At 31.1% G+C, this 23,261-nt stretch overlaps 3 protein-coding genes and 1 non-coding gene across 5 annotated transcripts; all 4 read right to left on the bottom strand.

The window, feature by feature from the left end:
* Positions 1-2,358: 2,358 nt before the first annotated feature.
* On the bottom strand, positions 2,359-6,071 carry LOC100813894 (receptor-like protein kinase HSL1). Its single transcript, XM_003549117.4, has 2 exons — positions 3,298-6,071; positions 2,359-2,963 (listed from the first exon to the last, which is right to left on the bottom strand). Exons 1-2 carry the CDS (start codon positions 5,906-5,908, stop codon positions 2,545-2,547), a joined length of 3,030 nt encoding a protein of 1,009 aa, XP_003549165.1. The 5' UTR covers positions 5,909-6,071; the 3' UTR covers positions 2,359-2,544.
* A 4,333-nt stretch (positions 6,072-10,404) lies between these two features.
* Positions 10,405-10,489, bottom strand: TRNAM-CAU (transfer RNA methionine (anticodon CAU)). Its single transcript is given in 2 exon segments — positions 10,405-10,440; positions 10,452-10,489. It is a non-coding gene; the product is annotated as a tRNA-Met (tRNA).
* Positions 10,490-11,766: 1,277 nt separating this feature from the next.
* LOC100807454 (uncharacterized) lies at positions 11,767-15,516 on the bottom strand. 2 transcript variants are annotated; one of them, XM_003548233.5, is made up of 6 exons: positions 15,307-15,516; positions 15,123-15,193; positions 14,213-14,261; positions 14,001-14,107; positions 12,413-12,495; positions 11,767-12,312 (listed from the first exon to the last, which is right to left on the bottom strand). In XM_003548233.5, exons 1-6 carry the CDS (start codon positions 15,353-15,355, stop codon positions 12,009-12,011), a joined length of 663 nt encoding a protein of 220 aa, XP_003548281.1. In that variant the 5' UTR covers positions 15,356-15,516; the 3' UTR covers positions 11,767-12,008. The 2 variants fall into 2 exon arrangements, with proteins under 2 accessions (XP_003548281.1, XP_006599675.1); XM_006599612.4 differs by lacking the exon at positions 15,307-15,516 and having other exon boundaries at positions 14,213-14,300; positions 15,123-15,198.
* An 808-nt stretch (positions 15,517-16,324) lies between these two features.
* On the bottom strand, positions 16,325-22,100 carry LOC100806921 (abietadienol/abietadienal oxidase). The gene is made up of 10 exons (XM_006599611.4): positions 21,953-22,100; positions 20,801-21,070; positions 19,420-19,744; positions 19,168-19,317; positions 18,571-18,810; positions 18,352-18,435; positions 18,023-18,101; positions 17,696-17,817; positions 17,478-17,605; positions 16,325-16,776 (listed from the first exon to the last, which is right to left on the bottom strand). The coding sequence occupies exons 2-10, from the start codon at positions 21,022-21,024 to the stop codon at positions 16,671-16,673; spliced, it is 1,458 nt and encodes a 485-aa protein (XP_006599674.1). The 5' UTR covers positions 21,025-21,070; positions 21,953-22,100; the 3' UTR covers positions 16,325-16,670.
* Positions 22,101-23,261: the final 1,161 nt, after the last annotated feature.

Raw genomic sequence — 23,261 nt, 5'->3', positions numbered from 1 at the left:
ATCTTGACACATTATTTTAAATACAATTTTTTTATGGGTTAAAAATTAAAAAATTTCTACCATATCCATGTTAATTTAGAAGTATCGATACGGTTATTTTTTCAACTAATAGGAATTAAGTTGTATTATTATATTGTTATTTTAAAATTTAATAATAATTTTTTATGTATTGTAATTTAGTCTTGTATAATCAAAATATTTTAAAAAAAGAAATTGAACTTTTTGATTTCACAAAATCAAACATTCTGATTCAAACTAAAAAAACCTTTGCAAAAATACCTGCACTTTGGTTCAAACGGGACCTCAACAAAGTCACAATCTTCACTGGCACAGAGGGGTTTGTTGCGACAAAAATTTTGTTAGGGAGCAGCGTCAATGGCAGTGGCAGTGAAGAAGGACTCAAGATGGAAGTCTGAATGACACAGAATGTGAATTTGTTAAGGTTTCGGTTTGAACCAGAGCGTGAATATGTTTGCAAAGTTTGAACTAAAATGTTTGGTTTTGTGAAATTAAAAAGTTGAACTTCTTTCTTAAAAATATTTTAATTATACAGGACTAAATTGTAATATATAAAAAATTATCATTAAATTTTAAAACAACAATGTAATAATACAACTTTGTTCTATTATCTTAAAAAACAATATCATTACCCCAAACTAGCAGGCCAGGGTAAAAACTTTCTAAAAATTATTAAAAATGATAAAATTTTATAAGTCTCACATCATATTTAATAAATTTTTTTAATTATTTTTAACCTTTTTAATATACTTTAATCAATTATGTTCCTACTTTGTAGCACTCCTCTTGGATTATATTTAAGTTTTTTGTTTTTTCAAATTAAAGAGAAATATTAACAATAATTTTGCTAAAAGACTTTTTACATAAAATTATTTAAATATAAGATATATCATATTGAATTAACTTTAAGCAAAATAAAAATCATCTAAAAGTTAAGTTCACAAAAACTCACATGAAAATACTAACAAAATGCAATGAATTTTTCACTTTTGTCTTTCTTTAGGAATGAACAATTTACTGCTAATTAGCATCTAGAGTAGCTTATTTTTAAAAAATGATTCAGCCCAAACATATTTTGTTGCAAATTTTGAATTATTTTAATTTTTAACAAAATATTTCTCTCTCGAAATATTTTTTTATAAATATTATGATTATAAAATATTTTAAATATAAAATAAAATAATTAAGCTTAACTATCGTACATTTTCAATCAATTAAAAACCATCTATGGTATGATTTGTAAGGTAAATATAAAACTAATTTATTTATTATGTATCACAATATACAATTGAATGATACTAATTTTTTATTATGTATGACAATATAAAATTGAATGATAGGATAAAAACTAGTTACATTTGTCAATATATTTTAATCAATTTTAAATAAAATAATCTAGATACACTTGTATACTTGCAGAGAATATACAGTTAGAATAAAAAGCTCCAATGTCTTAAATATATTGAAGTTTGTCCATGTCCACCAATTAACTAATAAGAACATGTTTGGATTAAAGTTAAAAATATTATTTTAATGTAATTTTAACGAATAAAAGTAAAAGTAAGAATTATAATTCTTTGATAAAATTATTTTTATCTCAACATTATTTTTTCACATAAAAATCAAACATGCACTAAGTGGAAATTTACGAGTAGTTTATGATTTTATCAATTGTTTCCGAGTATACAACTATCCCAGCATTCAGAGTCAAAGTAGTTTGGTTGTGAAGAGTATTACCAGCAAGGATCCAATATGAACAACAACAATTATTTAATGGCATATATTCTACACCGCACGTAGTTCCAACCTTACATAACTGAATTCAGCTGTCATCAACGTTTGACCACTGAAACAAATTTCAATTTGGATTCTCTATAGTGACTAGCACACTACAGAGAATTTGTTTCAAAATTATAAATAACATTTGATTTTAAAATAAACAGTAAACAATAAGATAGAATAACCAACACAAATAGTAAATAACTATATTCCTTAATATATGTTAATGGGAATTAGATTTATTAGACAGAAATAAAATTCAATTTCATAATTTCAGTATCACAAAAGAATTGATAAATTAGGAATACCTTTGACATAGAAAAAAGAGAAGTGTGATAGAAATATCTATACATCAATAATCAATAATATATATATATAAATTTTGTTGATATTATTTTAATTTCTTTGGTATACAATAATAATGACAACAATAACATTTGAACCTTAAACTTTAGGCAAATTATCCAAATTTTTCATTAATAAACCAACCTTAGTTAGTGGTAGATTATTGATACTTTAATTATAACTCTGCATTTTATTTTTTGAATTGTATTAATTATATTGATTATAACTCTACATTTAATTAAATCTATTCTATACAACAATCCTGTGACAACTAACTAACCCACTTTTCATTTTCAACACAAAATTCATTGCCTCAAATTGCTGAGAACCTATTCCCCATCCTAAAATCCAATGTGCTAGAATTTGCACTAACATGGCATCCTTGGGAATCCAATTAGTTAGTCATTCGCTATGATCAACAACATCCAACCTAGTTTCCTTTTCTGAACTCTTGAGAAGGGGAATAGCATCATAGTAGTGGCCAAAATTCTTCTGATCTCCATAAGCAAATGGTTCTCCTAAGCTTTGCAATATTTGTAGGGCCTCCCTCATTGAAGGCCTACTTGCAGGCAGTGTTGCTGTGCACAGGACCCCAAGTTTGAAAACAGTGCACATTTCATCTGAGTAAATGGCTTCCATGACATCTTTGTCTAGCAATTCTTCAACATTTCCTCCAATCAGAACGTGACGCCACGCCCATTCAGAAAGAGATGAGTGTTGGTCTCCATAATTTGCTTCTTTACCAGTTGTCAGTTCCAATAGGACTACCCCAAAGCTAAACACATCAATCTTTTCACTAACTCGTGTTGTTTGAACATATTCTGCAATTCAAATATGAAGAATCACATTGAGAATAAGAAAAAGGAGTAAACCTCTTGTTCATGCCAAGATTATAAGTGTCAGTCACTTTAGTTTCTAGCTTTACAAAGCCTTCACTTTAGTCTTGAGTTTGCAAAGACAGACTAAAGTAAAAATTTTGCCAAGTCGGGAACTAAATATTTCAATCTTATAATTTTAGGGACTAAAAAAATAGTTTACTCATAATACACACACCTAATATAACTAAGCAAGAGCAATATATTTGTTAGTTAGGAAACAAAAAGATTAAGCAAAAGCAAATAAATTTAGGAAACAAAAAAATTGGAAGTCACTCACCTGGAGCAATATAGCCAAATGAGCCAATCACTGCTGACATGGTGTTCAGTTCCCCTGGCTTGATTAGCATCTTAGCGAGTCCAAAATCAGCAACTTTTGCATTGAATTGAGTATCCAAAAGGATGTTGCTTGTTTTTATATCTCTATGAACCACAGGTGGTGAACAGTCATGGTGCATATAGCTCAAACCTTGAGCAATTCCAATGGCTATTTTCAACCTCTTTGGCCAATCAAGGACCACTTTACTTACTGAACCTGACTTAACCTTCTTGTGCAGCCACTTATCTAGGCTATGATTTTCCAGATACTCATACACAAGGAGCATAGAATCCTCATTAGAGATACAACACATCAATCTCACAATGTTGGTATGACGAATATTGCTCAGTATTCTAACTTCTGCCCGGAAAGAGTTCTCGAGCTTCTTTTCTAACTTTCTGTTATTCCAAATCTTTTTCACAGCAACATAGCCTGAACCAACATCAATGCGGTATACTATACCATATCCACCACTACCAATGATGTTTTGTTCTGTCATTGATGAGACAATGCTGGATTCTGTGAAATTAAGCCTCTCAAAGGAAATGAGCTTCCATGAGTTAACCAATCCATGCTTTCTTTTTCTGTTAAATCTAATAAACAAGAGTGATAGCAAAAGGATCAGTAACAAGGCTACTATCACCAAACTTATAACCAAACCAACAGACCAAGATGAGCCTTTATTTTTTCTTTGAAGGCCAGAATTACATAAGGTAAGGTTCAGTGCTGGGGTATCAGCACAAAGACCAGAATTGCCCAAAAAGCTACTAGCAAACACAGAATTTTCAAATTCACTTGGAATCCTCCCGGTCAAATGGTTAGAAGACAAATTGAGATTGGTGAGTCTAGGGGGTAGAGAAGGAACTTGACCAGAGAATTCATTTTCTGATAGATCAAGTTGACTAAGGGCAGGTAACTGACCAATTGCATGAGGGATTTGTCCATAGAGTTGGTTTTGGCTCAAATTTAGAGCTACTAAGGATTTCCATGATATTATATCTGATGGAAGCTCCCCAGTGAGTTGGTTCTGATCAAGCAACAAGGTTGTTAACTTAGGAAGAGCTGTTAGCTGTCGTGGAATACTTCCATTAAAATTGTTCTTACTTGCATCAAACACTACCAAATTAGTCCATGATGACACTCCACTTGGAATTCCACCAGAAAACTGGTTGTAACTTATCTCAAACCTTGAAATATTCCAAGATAGCCTTTCAGGAAGCACACCAGTGAACTTGTTATGGCTCACCATGAAATTTGTCAAATTGAAAGATGTCCAAAGACCACTAGGAATGTTACCAGAAAACTCATTATTGTGAACTTTCAAATCCAGTAAACCACTGCAATTTCCTAGTGATTCCGGCAACTCACCACTCAGATTATTGTCATAAACAGACAAGCTAAGTAACATCCCATGATAGCACAAGTTGTCTGGTAACTTCCCAGTGAAACTATTAGATGCAATCATAAAGGTTTCAAGCTTTGAGTAACGGCCGAAATCAGGAGGAAGAGTACCTGATAAGTTGTTGAAAAACACGCGAAAATCTTTGAGAGCTGGAAGATTGCCAAAGCTTTCTGGTATCACACCTGACAAGCCATTTAAAGACAAACTCAACCATGATAACTGTTGGAGCTTTCCAAAAATATCAGGTATTTTCCCTGTAAGATTGTTCCTTGCAAGATCAAGGTTGGCCAAGTTCAATGCCTCGACCACACTTGGTATCTCCCCAGAAAGACTATTTGCATAAAGACGGAGTGAGGTCAGATTCTTCAGCAAGAACAAACCACTTGGAATTCCTCCAGCTAAGCTATTATTTGACATATCCAGCATGTCCAAGGCCACCATATCTCCAATGTTCTCAGGGATTTCCCCAACCAAATTGGTGCCATACAAATTAAACACCTTCAATTTGTTGAACTTGGTCAAGTTCCAAGGTAACTTCCATTCAGGAAACATGAAGTTAGAGGACAAGTCCAAGTACTCAAGGTTGGACAAGTCATCAATCTCACCAGCAACAGATCCATTCAATAAGCAATACTGTAGTTTAATTTGTCTCAATTGCTTCAACTTTGCAATACTAGAAGGAACATCACCATGGAAATTGGTGGAACCAAGGTTGAGATATTGCAAATTAGCACTCAATTGATCAATGTCATGAGGAACCTTGCCATCAAAGTTGTTCCCTGAAAGGTCAAGGTACTCCAACTTGGAGCAGTTGTAGAGGGGTGTGGGGAAGCCACCAGGGATGAAGTTGAAGCTGAAGTCAAGGTGTGTGAGGTTGGTGAGGCCACAGATGAAGGATGGTATTGTTCTGTTGATGTTGGATTGGGAGAGAGTGAGGGAAGTGACTGAGTTTGTGGTGCATATGATCTCTGGCCATGAACAGTGAGAGGAGGAAGTTGAAGTCCAGTTGGAGAGGAATGGAGGGTCTTGCAGGTATTGCTTTATGTTAAGCAAAACTGCATGTTCTTGATCATACAAAGATTGTGAGCTTGTATGACCAAGCAAGAAGAACAAAACAAGAAAAATGTGACATGGAAATTCCAAACATAATTGAATTAATGGTATTGTCATCTAGATGTGTAGAGAGAGAGAAATTTTCTGGTTTTCTAATGTAAGTATGTTAATGTGCTGCAAACTGCAAAGACAGGATAAGGGTGATTTTGGTCAAACTGCTACGATGAATTTTGTGAGTACACAGATTAGGCGAAAATGGTTTTGGCTTGCTTTGAGACGATTCACACGTTACTGTACCTTTTGGGTTGTTATATACATTTTTTTTTGCATATATTTTTATTTTGAATTCCAATCAGGAATAACTTAAGTTGAAAATCAATATGATAGGATATGGATAGTAAATAAACATGTTATTTAACCATATGTTCGGTCTCAGATCTATAACAATGAAATTTCATTTATTGACATATGTTAATTCTTTAAATGAATATCCGTAAATTGATTGGCCATGGCTCCATTATATTAAAAGATATCTGAATACCCAAAAAAATAGAATATTATTTGAAAATTGATGAATGATTATTTTAAAAAATGGTAAAAATAATTTTAAAATCATGATAATAGTATGCTATTAATATATATTTTTTAAATCATATTTTCAAAGTTAACATTTTTATTTTCTTAAACAATGTCCTTATGTTATTTTTTATTATTTTAATTATATATTAAGAAAAAAAAATTTGGAAAATTAATGTGCCATTACACTAAATAAGTTTTACCAAATTTATTATTAAGTGTCATCAAGATAACGTCCTAATTTTATAAACTTTGGGAAATTAATTTAATAATAAAATTATAAGAAGCTTCAACAGTTCTATGTAATGCATTAATCTATAGTTTCGGGTCAACAGTTATCTTTAATTATAAATGAAGTCAAAGTAGCATGAACAACTTTGGATAATGGTGACGTTGACAACTGACAAGGACGATATGTAAAACATAAACCAATAATTAACAAAAAAAAACGTAGAATGATGATATTTTTAGTCCTTCGAAAATTAGTAAATGTTGATTTTATTTTTCAATTTTTAAAATTATTTATTTTAGTCTTTATATTTTAAATAACTAATTTTTTACATTGTTAATATATATATATATATGATCATTTTGTGTCTTTAAGTCATTGATAATTTAATTATTAAAAGAATAAAAAATTTAATTTAGTCATTAAAGATTATTGTTAATAACTGGAAGATGAATATGGATGAAAATATATTGGAGATTTAAAAAATATCGTAAATAACAAAAAAGATTTAGATATATTTTTTTCATTATAATTTAATGTTCTTTTGTTTTTCGTCTTATAATTATTTTAGAGACTCAAAAAATAATTACTTAAATTTAAAGGACTAAAAATATATTTAAGTTTAAAAATTATATATTTATTTAAAATATATGCATTATTTATAAAACATCATTAACAATATTTTAAATAATTATTATTCATTAGTAAAGCTACAAAAATAATGAATACTCCACACTAATATTATAGATAAAAAAAATTATTGTAATCAAACAAAGTTTGTCAAAATTAAAACTATTTCAAATGTTATTAATAATATTATGAAATATATTAAATAAATTAACTATATAATATTCAAAAATACTTTATTATAAATATTTCATAAAAAACTTTACATGTTTCAAGACTAAAAAAAAGAGATATATTTTTTTTGTTATATTAAATTTCTCTAAAACTTTGCCTTAGACCTAGCTAATAACTTGTAGATTTTTTTGTCATCTCTCTAGCAATTTCATAACCTGGCTTCCTCAATGAAAAGGATATTACGAAAAAAATATTTAATTTATTTTCAATAATTTATTTTGTGTATTCACCTCGCTTACGACATTAGCTTCAAGGTTCCGATACCATTAATAAATTTAGTTTAGCTCCCGCACGCACAAAACCTTGAATCAAATCCACCAATCCAGTAATAGTTCATACATCACATCATTATAAAATTATTCATTATTATTAAGTTAAATTATTAGCTTCTAGAATGTGACGAATGCTTTCATCTAACGAAGAGAACGAGAGAGGGGGTCGAATAAAATATTTTAAGGGAACTGTTGTATGCTTTCTATTATCAATTCGTATAAATTTAAGGATAAAGGTTATTGTCGAAAAAAAGGACAAAGGTTCCAATCAAAGTCCATTCATTTTTCTTTATAAGATTCACTTGAGTTTCCGGTGTTCCCAATTACTAAATTTATTTTGACAAAAGCCACATATACGTACTCAGGAAATTGTGGTGAGGGGGAGTATATGTGGCTAATCATCAAATAATGTTACTATTAGTATAAGAGTATAAGAATATAAATTCTCAAGTTTATGTCAAATATAGCTTGAACTCTTTATATATGTTGGATTACACACACACATATATAAATTCTCAAGTTTATGTCAAATTTAGCTTGAACTCTTCATGTCAAGTTTATGTCAATCTGATTTCCTTTAACATACTTGGTTTGCAATCTAATTGGCAATATCTTAATTAAGGTGGCTTCATCTTTAGTTTAGACCTTTAGCAAGTAGTGTAATGCTATATATGTCTGTCCTATTCCTATACTCCACTATAATAGTTTAATGACACACTTATAAGCCGGAATCATGTTTTATTTTCTTTAATTTGTATAGTATGATTTATCTTTTGTTTTCTTTCCGTTGAGAACAAATAAAAATAGACTGTTTTGTTAGCTCAATGACAAGAGTTGCTACCAAATCAATATGGATCATGTGAAACAGGTACACATTTTAAAAATAAAATACACATATTGGTAAAAATATTAAATAATTTTATATCAGATTTATAAATATGTAATATCTTATCATTTTAAATATCCTATCAATGATTCTTATTTCTTTTTATCTCTTTTGTTTTGTCATATCATAAATTACATCAAATCTATATTTTTTTTCTCTTTCTAGATGTTCAATAGGTGATAGGGATATCCATGTAACATTTTTCTAAACATATATATAGACACTCCTTTTGTACACACAAAAAGAAGTCAGCATAAACAATTAAGTCACGGACAATTAATTGTCGTATGCAAACTAAGACTAAATATTGGTGCATTGTACCTGAGTTTGTGTGTCTGCAGATACTACTTATAATTTCTTTGAACTGGTTTCTTATGACTGGTGTTCAGGGTATATATGTTTGCAACAAATAACAGAAAGTTAATTTTCATATCTTCCACGGAGCGTGGGAGTGTCGATGAACCATTAATTTATCAAACGATCTTATATATATCCAACCCCATTGATTTGATCAAGTGCATGCATAGTCAAAATTCAAATTTCAAATTTAACAAGAAACAAAAGAAATTAAATCACCCTGTATATTAGAATGGTGTGTTTTATCTTTCGTTTGAAATTCTCTAACTATAGTTTTTAACAAAAACTAATTAAAAGACAAATTTTACCTAAATCATAGTTTAAGTCTTCTCAGACACGAAACTAAATACTATGAAGTAATAGTGTGTTTGGTTTTATATACCTTGGATATGATTTTCCGCATTTATTTTCAATGAGTTCTCCAAGAAACTCAAATATTTGAAACTCAAATCTAAAAAAATATAAGAAAAACAAAAAAAAAATCCTAAATTAAATTCAACTTTTAAAATATTCATAAGATAAAAACTTATGATTCTATGTACAGTGTAAAATGATCATTTTACACTGTTATTTAATTATAAATTGTTGTTTGAATTGTGATGGGAAGACCATTTATAACTTTTTACACTAAAAATTCTTTTTTTCAAAACTTATTTAAATATAATATTTTTATATTAAAAATTAATTAAGATTATAGAAAAACTCGCTTCTGTGTAAGACACAGGGAGAATCACTAAACTTCAGCTAAATTTTATGGTAGAAATACATATCCTACTTCCAAATTACCCAAAAATGAAACTCAAGTTTTAGCTTAAAAAATAAAAATCAGAAGGCCAGACTAGCAGCAACCACATGTGTGAGATGATAAACCAAACAAACAAACAAATTGATTATTGCAATTTGCACCCATTTAAGATGAAATAATTTTTGACTTAGTAATCCACAACACTTTAGTTTTGTCACGATCTCCATCAATCGCATTCAAACTCAACTTTCATTATATGCAGCAAAATCTGACAATTTCGTAACTGTACTCACTTGCTGCTGCCGACCCTGCATTTAGTTTTCTCATGGATTTTGACATTTTGTTTGCTTCCTACATATGAAAGGTACCAATTTACTTGGTTCTCACAAAATGGATAAAATAGGATATATATTATACATTTCCAGATATCTAATGTAGAAAAAAAGAAAGAAAATGAGTTACAAATAAATGAGATTTTATATTATTTGGTAGAGAAGAGAAAATTGAGAGTTTTCCTTCTTCAATATATCCTCTCACTTTCATCCATACTAACCAAAGCCTAAATCTCAACAAAGTTTTATTTTAACTATAAAAAAAAGTTTATATTTTATGTGACATGTATATTTCTATCTGTTAGATTTTTTTTTTTTTTTATTCTTGATGAATACATGTCTCAAAAAGCAAAAATGGGGTGAGAGAGGCTCGAACTCTCGACCTCAGGATAACTCAGAAGCTATGAGACCTACGCGCTAGCCAACTGCGCCACCACCCCATATTTACTTTTGGTTCTGATTTTTTTGTTTAACAAAATTTTTCTCGTTAAAATTTAGTATCATCATCTCCCTTTTCTCCTTCATGTGAGCGAGAATTTATTTAGGAAAGAGCTATTTAAGACCTGTAACTTGTAAGTAATTGCCCTTTCCTAATTGTATTACACATCGTTCATCTCTTTTTTTAAATAATTCAACAGTTAAATTTTTTATATATTACCGGTGTACAAAATTTTAAATGGTGAACTAATAAAAATTTATTATTGATATATGAGTTTTAAGGTACAACGTTATAATAATGGTTCTCATATCGGTACTTTAAGAAAATTCCATTCCACCCTAAACGATTTTCTTCCACCCTCATACATGCACATGTAACCCCTTTAATTTCTATTATTGTATCCGTTGGATATCTAATGATAATTGACCCAAGAACTTATTTGACATATCTAAATTTAGACAATTATCTCATCTTATCTATTGTTTAGGATTTTGTTTGGGTCTTTTAAATTATAAATTTTTGAATATGTAATTTTACACTTTAGTTCATCATTTTGATAGGTTACACTTGTTTATTGATGAATTATTTTTGTAGGAGTTTGAATTGGATTTAAAGACAACTTGAAGAGAGAAATGATAAAACTTGAAGTGAAAAATCGTAGCAAAATTCACTTAAGCAAGAAAATTTGGACTGAAGTGAAATTGCCTTTTGAGGAAACTGCAGATCAGAAATTCACTTAAACCAGAAATTTTTGGCGTTAGTGAAATTTTTTGGGATTGTATATATAGTTTTCCCTGCCTCTTTTGTAACCACATTGGTTTTGTTTTGTAAAACACTGGACCAGAATAAGGCATGACAACAATTTCAATCAACTTCATATCACAAAACCAAGGATGAGGTGGAAACACAAAATAAGGCACGCTAGCCAAGAGATAGGTCGAAGAGGTAACAAATATCACAAAGAAACTCAAGTGTGATCATTTTTATTGTGAAGAGTTTGGGAATAAAGTTGTTCCATACTGAATTTGACTCAACTGTAATTTCCGAGGCTAGGATGCAGGTTTATTTATTATTATCATTCAATGATGACAACAAAAATAGAACTTAAAAATCTTGGAAATCATAACTGATATTTTGGCCGTAGGAAACTACGTACTCGCGTTTGTCAATGTTAATGTTAAATTTTGCATCGAGTTATCTATGCTACAAGCCACGACCATAATATATATGGGTTCCGAATATGTAAGTCCTCCATGAACCCCCAACATACTTCAAGAATTAACAAAACTGGCACATTAAAATTCGATGATCGCATACAAAACTGTATCTTGGATCTAGTTGTATAGTAATGGGCTAATACTTCATTTTCTTTTCCCACCCTTCATACAAGGAACTTTTTATACCTAAACACTACAATTTTTAATACTTTCTCTGATTAAATCAAGCATTCTGTACTAAAACTACAACCTACAAAGACAATGATGGAAAGAACTGATCTGCCATCAAACTGCAATTGCCAGTCATTCATCATCAGAACTATCATATGCCAGGCCCAGTAATCCCCCACCAGAGCTTTCAACCTTAGGCTTAGCTTCGGCTTCTTGTGACCCTAATGAAGCATGTTCCTTTGCTTTCTTTGATCCAGACAAAGATTGTTCCTCCACTTTCTTTGTTCCCGGTAAAGACTGCTCTTTCTCTTTTGAAGAATCGTGATAAGGCTTACGATTTGTAACAGGAGCATTACTAGCAGGGGTTGACTGATTGCTATCACATCTTGGCCGCTTAGGTTTAATCTCAACGACTTTCTTCAGCAAATCTTGCTGCCTATAACAAAAATACAAAAATACTATCAGCAACACTGAAGCCAGAAAAAGACAAGGAAATGCATATTGCATAGAGGGATAAGAGGGATTGGAAGATTTACCTGATCCCACTTTTGGGTTTCGGCTCAACCCGAAATGCCAGAGGTACTGAGGTGGGTGAAGAATCTGCTAAACTTGCAGCTCTGTATTCATTGGTCAAGGGGAAACAGAAGAATACATACAACTTAAGCACAAGCAATTGTATCAGAAAAACTTGACCACTACATTTAACATAGCTTTCACAAACTATTTTTTTTTTTTTATCAGCCAAAATAAATATATGTGTATTAAATGAGTACCAGAGCTTTCACAAACTATGAAAAGGGGCAAATGAATAAGTTAAAAATTCCTAGATTGCATTTGGAAATTTTGGATAAATCAATTCAGTACATGTTATTAGGATCAGACAACCATATTCAAAATGTAACACCTGTTTAAATTTATTGAATCAAATTGCCAGACTAAAAACAATATCTCATACAGCTTGAAGTATATACTTCAGTCATGCTAAAAGAAAGATCCTACTCCTAATCCTACATAATTTCTTCACCAAATGTAGGATGCAAGATTCACAGCATAATTTTTAAAACTGAACCAGAATGGCTAGTTTGATTGGATTGACCATGAACCAGCCTAGTGGACAGTCCAATCAAGCCTGAATAGCATTAAAAGCCAGCCCTGAACATGCTAAACTGGCTGTGAACCGATCTAACCCTGTGGACTGACATGTGAACCAGCCAGGGTTTGACCAGTTGAATCAATGCAAGCTTAATGGGCCCACAGCCAAAAACATGCAGATAGGGATTCAAACTCAGTGCCACACAATTAATGCATCTAGCATCGTACCACCAAGCTAGAGGTCAGCTGTTAGAAGTACAAGTAAACCGTTATATTAATTATATATTATATATGTTTAACACGTGAAAATAATTTGAGATTTTTAAAAAAGGAATAAAACTTGGATACTTTTATACTCAAATGTGTTCAAGGAATAATTTTACACATAGAAATCTGTTTATTATAGCACATATTAAATATTTATACAGAGTAACATTTATTTATTGTAATTTTGTAATCATTGATTTTTCATAAATTGCTTCTATTATTATAGATTTTTTAAATATATTATCTCATACTTCTACTTATATACTTAACATATACATTTTATACTTTTCATATACTATCATACTATAAAAGCTAACATACCCAGGTGCCAAAGGGCTCGTCACTATGTGAAGGTATGGAGGAGGGTCATTGTACGCAGCTTACCCTTGCAAATGCAAAGAGATTGTTTCCGGATTCAAACCCATGACCAACCGATCACCAAGGCGCAACTTTACCGCTATGCCAAGGCTTGCCCTCATGTATAATAATCATAGTATTTGTCAGTTTTTTCAAAATCATCTGGTTCAACCCACCCAAAACCTTAAACATATCCCATTACCAGTTCACAGTCAGATCCAGTTACTGATTTACAGTTTCAAGCATCATTAAGAAAATAAGATGACTCTAATCAAACATTAAGAACAATACGTTCAAGAGTGACACAAGATACTTGTAGTAGTAGGACATAAAAATCAGTATCAAATCAACCCAAGATGAAGAAGAAAACATGGATTGTTATGTGTCGCAATGACCACAAAAGGATATCTTAAATGCAGCAAATGCCCGTTTTTCAGTGCGACGCAGGAGGCGCTCTGCATCCTCCTCGGCTTCCATTTGCTCCTTGAGATAAAGTAGATCATCACTGTCCAAGGCTGCATATTTAAACTTTTAAAAGGGAAGAAGTAAACTAAAGAAGCATGTGAGGCGGGAAGTGCAAGCAACACAGACACACAAAAGCAGGGGAAAAAGAGCTGTACCGCCTCGTCCATGAAGGTAACCTCCACGCTCCCCAGCAACCTCTTGCATCTGCTTGCATCAGCCACCCAATACAGGAAGCCAATATCCCTGCCGGGGCATGTTATCAGCAAAATCCCTCAAATTGCACAAAAAATTGCTTGAAAGTTGAAAACAGCAAAAACAGGCAGTACATAACCAAGAGAGAAAACCAACACAGAAGAATTACAAAATTCTGCTTTGCAACACTTATTAATCAGGGATGGTGAAGTTTAAAGAAACCACCTACAAAACTATACTATTACGTACCCAATACAGATTCCTCACTTAGGTACAAATCAGTCCATCCATAACACCAAGTTTCATGCTGAGTTGTTCTGTCCATTACTAGAAATGAAGCAAACTGCTACTTCATTCAAAATTTGTTCAATGTTTGATTTTTCTGCTTATCTTAGTCAGGACATTATGCAAATTGTATTTACATTAGCCTTTAATACTTTTTTCTTATACTTATAGAATTCTCTAAACGATATACCATCCCATATCCGTACCATCAATGTAGAAATTTTGTCAAATCCTAGTACCCGTACCATACCAACGCTAGTAACCAAATCGTGCACCACAGCTAAAAAGCTTATTCTAAAGTAGCCATCCCAAAGTCCATACAACAATCAAAGAATAGTCTCATAAATAATCACAGAAACTGTATTTTGGGCATATCGCAAATGCATGAAAGCTAATTCCAAAATACCATCAAACATTACAAATTAAAAACCCTTAATTATAAGGATTAGTTACACAAAGGATCATATATTAGATTAGTTTGAACAGAAAAATAAAGTACACTTGCAAAGGGGTACCAAAGTACATATTATATTAATATTAACGTCCACACATATAAAAACAGAACGGATGGTGAACCAATGCGCTAACCTTTGCAACCATGCGTTGGAAAGTAATGTCTTCATCGTCAATCTTATCTTTTCCCTTACCCCATTTCTTATCTGCGAAATTGACACATACCCAGTAATCAAAATCCACGGAAAATCAAAACTTTAAACAACAACGACGACCAATTGAAAAACTTGAAGAAAAAAATTAGGAATGGAATGAATACCTTTGGGGTCGCTGAGGTTGGTGTATTCACGAACTTCTCTTCCTGCCATCTTCAACAGTTTTCTCTCTGTCTATGTAGAATTTTGTCTACTAAGAGTGGAAGCTGATGGGAGAAGAGAAGAGAAGAGTGAGAGTCTGAATTTTCGATTTGATTCCTCGCTGCTGCGAGCGAGAGATCCTCAAATTGAATGGGAAGATATACGACGCTTCTAGAACATAACTGTCTTCTTTTATAGTACTTTCATCTCACTACAAACTACAAAGTAGTGAAAACTAAAAACTATAATTTTTTTAAAAAAAAATTAGAGGTAAAAATTAAAGGAGTTGATTAATCGAAGTTAGGTTAAAAAAATATAGAAAACGAACAGTTCAGGATTAACAAGGACAGAATAAACATGTATATTTTAGGTTATTTAAGTTTCTAGTTCTTCAATATCTTCATATATTAATTTTTAGTTTTTAATTTTTTTTATAACTTTTAGTTCTCTATTATTTTTTTCAGTATTTTTTGTCTTTCTAAATTTTATTTTTCTTTTTTTACTCCTTCATTTTTTTATATAACTCAAAATTAATCTCAAATATAAAATAAAGGAAGGACTAAAATTAACAAATGAATTAAAAATATTGATGGATAACTATTGAAAGATTAAAAAATGTCAAAATAAAATAGGGACTGAAATTTTGAATTAAAAAAGTCAAGAAATTAAAAACTTAATTAACTTTATTATGAAATTTTTATGTAGCTAAACATGTAATATGATCCTTTCATGTTAACTTGAAATAAATTTAATTTAAATATATTGAGAATGTAATATTTTCATCTAATATTTTTTTAAAAAAATAGTATTATCAAATATTTTTTTAGTAATATTATTATCTAATCATAATATATTACTTTACAGTGTTATCAAAGAATAATATTTTTTTATATAAAGTAATAAATATAAAAAAACTAAATAACAGTTTTAGTAATAATTTTAGAAACTAAAACGATATTTCATAATTGTAGGAATTGAATTAATCAGTATTTGCACCTTCAAGGACTAAGTTAATGTATTAGTTGAAAAAAATATAATAAAAGCAAATTTGTCTGCACAATGGACTATGGAAAAAATGAAGAAAGAAGAAACACCCCTAGACTGAACTGTTGTATACTATACACCCTTTTATAAGTAATATACATATTACAATATAAAAATACAATATACATAAATTTATACATGGCAAGTGACAACAGAATTTAAACTCTGAAACACATGTTGGGAGAACTGAGAGAGTACTCAGCAAAAACAGTGGCCAGAGAAAACAATTACTGAAAAATAGTAGAGAACTAGGTGGATTCTGAAGTGAAGATGGTGCCATCTTTTAATCAGTTTCATTATCATGTCTTCTCGTCAGGCGAATTTCAAAACCATTCACCAATCGAGCAGAGGGAAAGAAGGACATCCTATCTTCCTTGATTTGTGTCCATCTGTTAATGAAAACATTCAACGAATCAGCTATGGTTAGATTTGTTAGTTCATGCTTTAACTAAAAATTATGATTACTATTATATAAAATTCATGTAGAATTCATAAACCCACATTTTCTGGTGGAACTTTATGAATATCAGTTAAGATGAGTGTTAACAACATAGTTACTAACTTTCAGCATATTTTTTTTATTAGTTGAAAATTATGTAAGTCCTGCTAGTTTAAAAATAGATCCCACAAAATAAAAGATGAGACTTGCATGTTTAGTAAGATACACATAAATTTTAGCTAATAGAAAAAGTATTGTATAGGAAAGAGGATTATAAAAAGTGTGTTGGTAACATTTATTTTCAACAAATAATAAAAATAATTTAAAAAAGTATGTGAAAGAGAATGCTACTAACATTCTTGGAAATGAGAAGTGTTTTAAACACAAATTATTATATACTTTTAACATATTTTTCACTAGTGATTAAACTTTATTAAAAATTATAATGAGATTAAGAGTGTGTTTGGATTGATGTTATTAACAAACGTATTCTCAAATTTTCATGTCAAATCAAACAAAATCATAAAAGTTATAAAATGCATTTCAAAGTTGAACCAAATACACAATAGATAAGAAGTAGGACACATGACATCAAGAATAAAGAGGAGGCATTTCTCATTCTCAAATACCAGAGGGAAAGAGGGGCATTACCTATAGGTAGTTACGAAGTAATGAAGAAAAAAAGCAATTTGGAGGCGAGCCAACTCTGTTCCTGGACAGAATCTAGCACCTCCTCCAAAGGGTGCATAGAATGGACTAGTTCTCCAATTTCTCTTTTCCTGCATTGAGAGGATAGGAATTAAGAAAGAAAAGAAATTAAAGTACAAAAAATTACATATAGTATGCACCAAAATGGTATGTGGACTAACCTCGTTTTCAGGTTCCATCCATCTCCAAGGATTAAAATTTAGAGCCCCACTGTATACATTCTCATCTAAATGGACTGCTGAAAGAAATGGAACCACAAAGCACCCTTTGGGAATAACAAAATCTACTCAAATGCAGATAAGTTAGAGTTAGTAGACTTTTGTAAAACTTCTACATATGCACATAACCACATACCGTGGTTGCAACAGTAGAATGAATCAATAGTAATAACTAATAAATAATTAAGTTTCAATATATCTTAGGGTGTAAATGTAAAAGAAAAACTCTTTTAGACGAACTTTGCATATCGTTTACACTCAATTTTATACCTTGGTACTGAACGTCTTCTTTTGCTTCTCTCATTAACCAAATTGCAATACCCCCAAGTCTTAGTGTTTCATCAATAACCTGTTAGTGGAAGACAAAAACAAACGTTAACACACTATTTTCTATTATTGGATAATGAATATATAGACTACGAGTTTAACTAATATCAGTCACAAGAAAATACTTAAGATATAATACAAAAATCCTGAAGAGTGAACCCTATTGAGAACTCAGTAATTTCTTCTCATGTCAACCTTTTAATTGTTGTGTTGCAAAATACTTCAATTCCTCACTTCTCTTAGTAATTTAGAGTGAAAATTTAATCACTTACACATTGAGTGAATGACATTGCTTTATAATCCTGCCATGTGAGAAATTTATCTCCAGAATTACTCCTCAGAGAATCATGTTCATCCTGTCCAAGAGAAAAATTAATAAAAAAAATATTTTTCAGTTTAAATATAAAAATCAGAGAAATCCCCTAAGATAAATTTTTATGTATCAAATAAACATATAGGGAAAAAATTTCAAGAGTAGTTGTTATATATACCAGCAGTTGCTTCATGGCTCTAGGACATTGAGTAAGGAAATAGACTGCAAAGAGCATTGTTTTGGTGGTTGTTTCATTTCCCGCAAAGAGAAGATTGATAATGAAGTCTGCAACAGCATCATCAGGCAAGCTTTCTTCCTCTAATAGTCTTCCAAGTACACCATTACCTTCAATAGAAGCACCATTTTGTCTGTGTACCTCTATGGTCCTGTTTATCTTGCTTATGATTTTCTCCCTGGCCTGATATTCATAGAATGTGAACTTCAGTACCATTTGACATTTTAATCCCATCTAGTAAGATTATTTTTAGAATCATATTTTGTTAAAGTAATTTCATTACTAGATTAATGGCCTAATAACAATCTTTAAAGGGACATAAGGGTGCCCTGTGATAAATTTGAATATTAACGTAACTATGAGAAGTTAAAATTGAGTATTTCAAGTTTCATTACTCCATTTAAGATGTTTTTTTAGTTTACTCATCGAAGGAGGTGATCATGAGAATAAAAAATTTATTTCTTTAAGCTATAGTTTAAAAAATCAAATAGTTGTTTTTGTATTTATATCTGTATGCTTTTAAAAAAGTTCTCATTGTACCTTCATAGCAGTGTGGTATGCATAGCCAGGGATGTTGATGGGAATGGATAAACAACCATCAACGAAGCCAGAAAACAGCTGAGCCATTTCATTAACTTGAGACTCACTTGAAACCCCCAAAAGTTGATTAACCATTAAATGTATAGCAACCTGAAGTAAATCATGTAAATATTAATCGAAAATGAGTCACTGGCATTAAATATTAGTGGTAACCTTACATACACAAACACATCATTAGTTGAAATTATTTACCTTCCTACAAACATCCTGGAGAAGAATGACTTGGTTGTTGTTAAAATTGCTCAAAGTTTGGAGCATGACCTTTTGTACATCATTCAAGAAATGGAACTTAAGCTTCTCTAAGCGCATCATGTTGGAGGCAATTCCATGTAGCTTCCTTTGTTGCTCTCCTTGCACTGTGATCACACCATTTTTACCAACCAAATCTCTGAAAGATTTAGGGTAACTTGACTTAAATAATTTGCCTTCGTTTTGCATCACAAACCGGTTGAAGCTTGGATCTGCTGACACCACTGCCCATTTTCCAAATAGGCTGCATGAAAATATCTTACCATACCTGTGCCAAATGAAGGTTTCATTTATTAGATTGGTTTTCACAAACCATGTTACTGGATTTTGGAGCTCTTTCAAATTACTCTCTTAGAAGCAGCTTAGTTTCCAAATAAAGTGAATTCTAAAGAATGACCCTCTTCAGAGCATTTTTCATAAGGGACAAAACTTAGTACTTAGGTGCTTCAGGTGTGGTTCTCCGATTAGAATTAGAGTTTCACCACCTATATTGACATTTAATGTAAACCTTCATTACCAAGATAAAAACTTCAATTCTAATTAGAAAACAACATTAAAATTACAAAAAGAATTGCATCAAAGTTTTGTCCTTTCATAAGGCCTATGATTGGCTTTAGACAACAAGAAGTTCAGATTCAAGAAATATTGGAGGAAGCTAAAATTCATTCTTGGGAATGGTTAAGAGGGAGGCATAAAGGTTTCTGCTAGTCTTTATCAGACTGACTGTTAAATCCAACAGCTTGTATGGGAGCAATATGAACATTATGAATTTTAAGGAAAAATGTGACGCTAAGTGCAGATCTGATGTTTCAGTTTGGCTAGAGGAATTAAGAAGTTCTGAAATATATCCTCCCGGAATACATATCTGTTTCAGTTTGGCTCAATATGTGCTCGGGGAATAGATGTGGTTGCAGAAGGGAATAACAGCTAATGTCTTTATAGTAGTTAGCTGTTGTATTTATTCAATTATAAATATGTAGGGGTTGGTTTTCGAGGATTGATGAATCAGCTGCTGCTATCTTCATTTTTTCAAGTTTACAGGGAATTAAATCAGGGTCTGTGCTGATATTGATAAAAATTAGTGATCACGGCTTGTGGCCTATCCAAGACTTCTGTTAAATAAAATCTCTTTTGCTGCTAAATAAAATAAATAAAACATGAGTCCTATGATTAGATTAATCAGCTCTTATAAATTGAGAATTCAACCTTTCAATAATATATTATCTGACTAGTAACTTAGATTCCAAATCAACCAATCTCAACTATTTCAAAAGCTAGAATATGTAGCACTTATTCTGTTGTGGCAAATTGGTAGTAATTATACCTTTTCACCATTTCTTCAACAAACTGAGGAGGATGAGAACTTGCAACAGCATTGTACCAATTGATGCTGTCACCAATCAAAGGCCAGCCTCTCCTTCCTGGTGGTAATCTGCATTTGCTTTTATCTTCCTTCCTTAACTTGAATTGAAATAGTTTTGCAAATATTGCAGTGGCCAATATCACAGTGATCATAACTAGCCATGATTCTGAAATATTTTCTCTCATTTTCTGTGTGGAATAAAATGGAGAGAAAAGCAAATCACACTTCAGCCTGCCAGAGAAAATTGAATATTCACAGTGAACCAGACATGGTAATCAGTTGCCAATGCAAATGTGAACTAATTATTAAAAAAAGGAAAAGAAAGGAGGAATTTATAAGGGGCTAACACGCCTAGTTGACTAAACTTATGAAGATCTGGTAGGGCCATGTTAACTTAGTATTTTACATGGACAAACCATTTCCAGAATCTATTTTATTAAAACAACTTTGAAACATGTAAAGATACAATGAAGTTAAATAAAATAAGTTGTGTCGGAGAACTATAAAATTCCACATTGAACAAAGCAAAAAGTGTATATAAGCATAGAAGGGTTGAGTTCAATTGGTTTGAATTCTTTTGGACAAATACACTTCCCGTGTTTGATACAAATACAACATAGTCCACGCTCTCCCATTAGGCCCACATTCACATTTCTACATGTTAATTGACTTAGTATTTTACATGAACAAATCATTCCCAGAATCTATTTTATTTAAACAACTTTGAACATGTAAGCATACACGAAAATTAAATAAATAAAAAAAGTGGGAACAAGATCACAATCTGACAGCATTATTAATTTGGAGAATATGAATCAATTTTTTTGTCTTAACATTCAATCTAAAGGATAATCACAGGTCTATTACGCGGCTACCACCCATAAGACTAACAATTTTTTTACTATATCTAAGATTTGCTGACTTTTCATAATCTCACAAAACTTCACATCCTAACAACCAGATGATAGATACTATGAATCTTTCTGGTGTGAGAAAAACAACCTAGTTGATGATGAAAATTAGAGCAAATTAAAGTTGAGAAAATAACGTTGATACCCTGCAAGAAAGAATGGTTAAACTGCAAAGGCTCTCAAGTAATTAATGTCTAGTCACCTTATAATTCTGCCAATGAAGTAGTAATAGTCACTGCATTTAAGAACTTGCTGTGTGCTCTTTAGAACTAAGAAGCTTAGCTAGATTTGAAGAGAAGCATGGAGAAGGAGAGGGAAGAAGCTGTGCTTGTGATGACTTTGTAATATTGGAATATATAAGCAAAAAGGGTCTCTTAACTGGTCCAAAGTGCTATTGGTGTGCATTTAATAATGTCATGAACTCATCTGTTCAAATTCGTGAGCACAAAATAAGGTGCATAACCATCAACTAGTAGAGGTTGTCATCAAGAAAAGTTAGCTAGAGAGTTTGACTTGTCCTTTTTACGCTGTGTAGTTATGTAGCAATGCATTAATCAATGTGCCATATTCCTGTGACGCAAGACACGCATTTTCTGAAGGAAAAAAAATCATATGAGCAAATATTCTAATTAGATTGAGTATCATATTAATTTATACTATATAAATAGTAGGAAAGACCTTAAATAAGTGTGTTTCCAGCAATCTAGAATAGACAGAGACATGATTGACAACCATCAATTAATGTAGGTAACTAGAAGTAGGAGCCACAACTCTACACATCTCCCACATTTAAATCTAATAAGCGAAACAGCAAATTTATGGTGCTCTAAGGTTTTTCAATAAATCAACTTTAAAATATACAAAATTAAAAGAAGAAAGGTTATGGACGGTTTAAAAAATGTTACACAGTTATCCAATGATAAATTTATTAACTTTTAAAATATTTATCTTAAAATAATTAAAACGATTATTTATGATTAAATGTGAATAGATAAGTATTAATCTCAAAAATTAATACAACAATAAAGATAAAGCTTTTTCCCATTAAGTGGGCTACATGAAACTAATAATGTCAGAATGTTTCTTTTTAATGTATATGTAGACAATTATTCACTTTTAAATTTCTATAAAACTTTCACATAATTTCCTTTAGATTTTTTTTTTTGTGTGAACCAAGAGTATTTCTCGATCAAGAGCTAAGGATTAGTATCTCAGAAAATTAGTCATTGAATCTTGAGAGAGGGATATGGTGATTCACCTTAAAAAAATCTAAAAAAATTAATGTAGAAGCTTTATAGAGTCATCACCTGGCTATGCAATTGGAGTGATCCTACTATCAAAGTTGGGGATATATTCTCTCATGTTTGATTTTCATATGACCTTTTATGTGAAAATTTTATATTTATATTTCTTCTTGTATTTATTAAATTAAATAGGTGGTGCGTTATTAATGCTTATGAATATTTAAGAAAAAATTTAAATACAGAATTTTCACAAGATAAAGTCGTGTG

Source organism: Glycine max, chromosome 16 (assembly GCF_000004515.6).
Source record: "Glycine max cultivar Williams 82 chromosome 16, Glycine_max_v4.0, whole genome shotgun sequence".
NCBI classification, from domain to species: domain Eukaryota; kingdom Viridiplantae; phylum Streptophyta; class Magnoliopsida; order Fabales; family Fabaceae; genus Glycine; species Glycine max.
Note: the sequence above shows the minus strand (reverse complement) of the source record. Positions and strands in the feature narration are given on the sequence as shown.

Excerpts from the sequence above, each read along its gene's own strand:
- LOC100813894 (XM_003549117.4), bottom strand. The coding sequence starts at position 5,908 with ATGACAATACCATTAATTCAATTATGTTTGGAATTTCCATGTCACATT. Across the intron at positions 2,964-3,297 it reads ATTTGGCTATATTGCTCCAG|AATATGTTCAAACAACACGA; the intron begins GTGAGTGACTTC and ends TTTGAATTGCAG.
- LOC100807454 (XM_003548233.5), bottom strand. The coding sequence starts at position 15,355 with ATGGCAGGAAGAGAAGTTCGTGAATACACCAACCTCAGCGACCCCAAA. Across the intron at positions 14,262-15,122 it reads TCCAACGCATGGTTGCAAAG|ATGCAAGAGGTTGCTGGGGA; the intron begins GTTAGCGCATTG and ends TGATGCAAGCAG. Across the intron at positions 12,313-12,412 it reads AAACCCAAAAGTGGGATCAG|GCAGCAAGATTTGCTGAAGA; the intron begins GTAAATCTTCCA and ends TTTTTGTTATAG.
- LOC100806921 (XM_006599611.4), bottom strand. The coding sequence starts at position 21,024 with ATGAGAGAAAATATTTCAGAATCATGGCTAGTTATGATCACTGTGATA. Across the intron at positions 17,818-18,022 it reads AGAAGACGTTCAGTACCAAG|ATTTTGTTATTCCCAAAGGG; the intron begins GTATAAAATTGA and ends GCATTTGAGTAG. Across the intron at positions 17,606-17,695 it reads GGATGGAACCTGAAAACGAG|GAAAAGAGAAATTGGAGAAC; the intron begins GTTAGTCCACAT and ends CTCTCAATGCAG.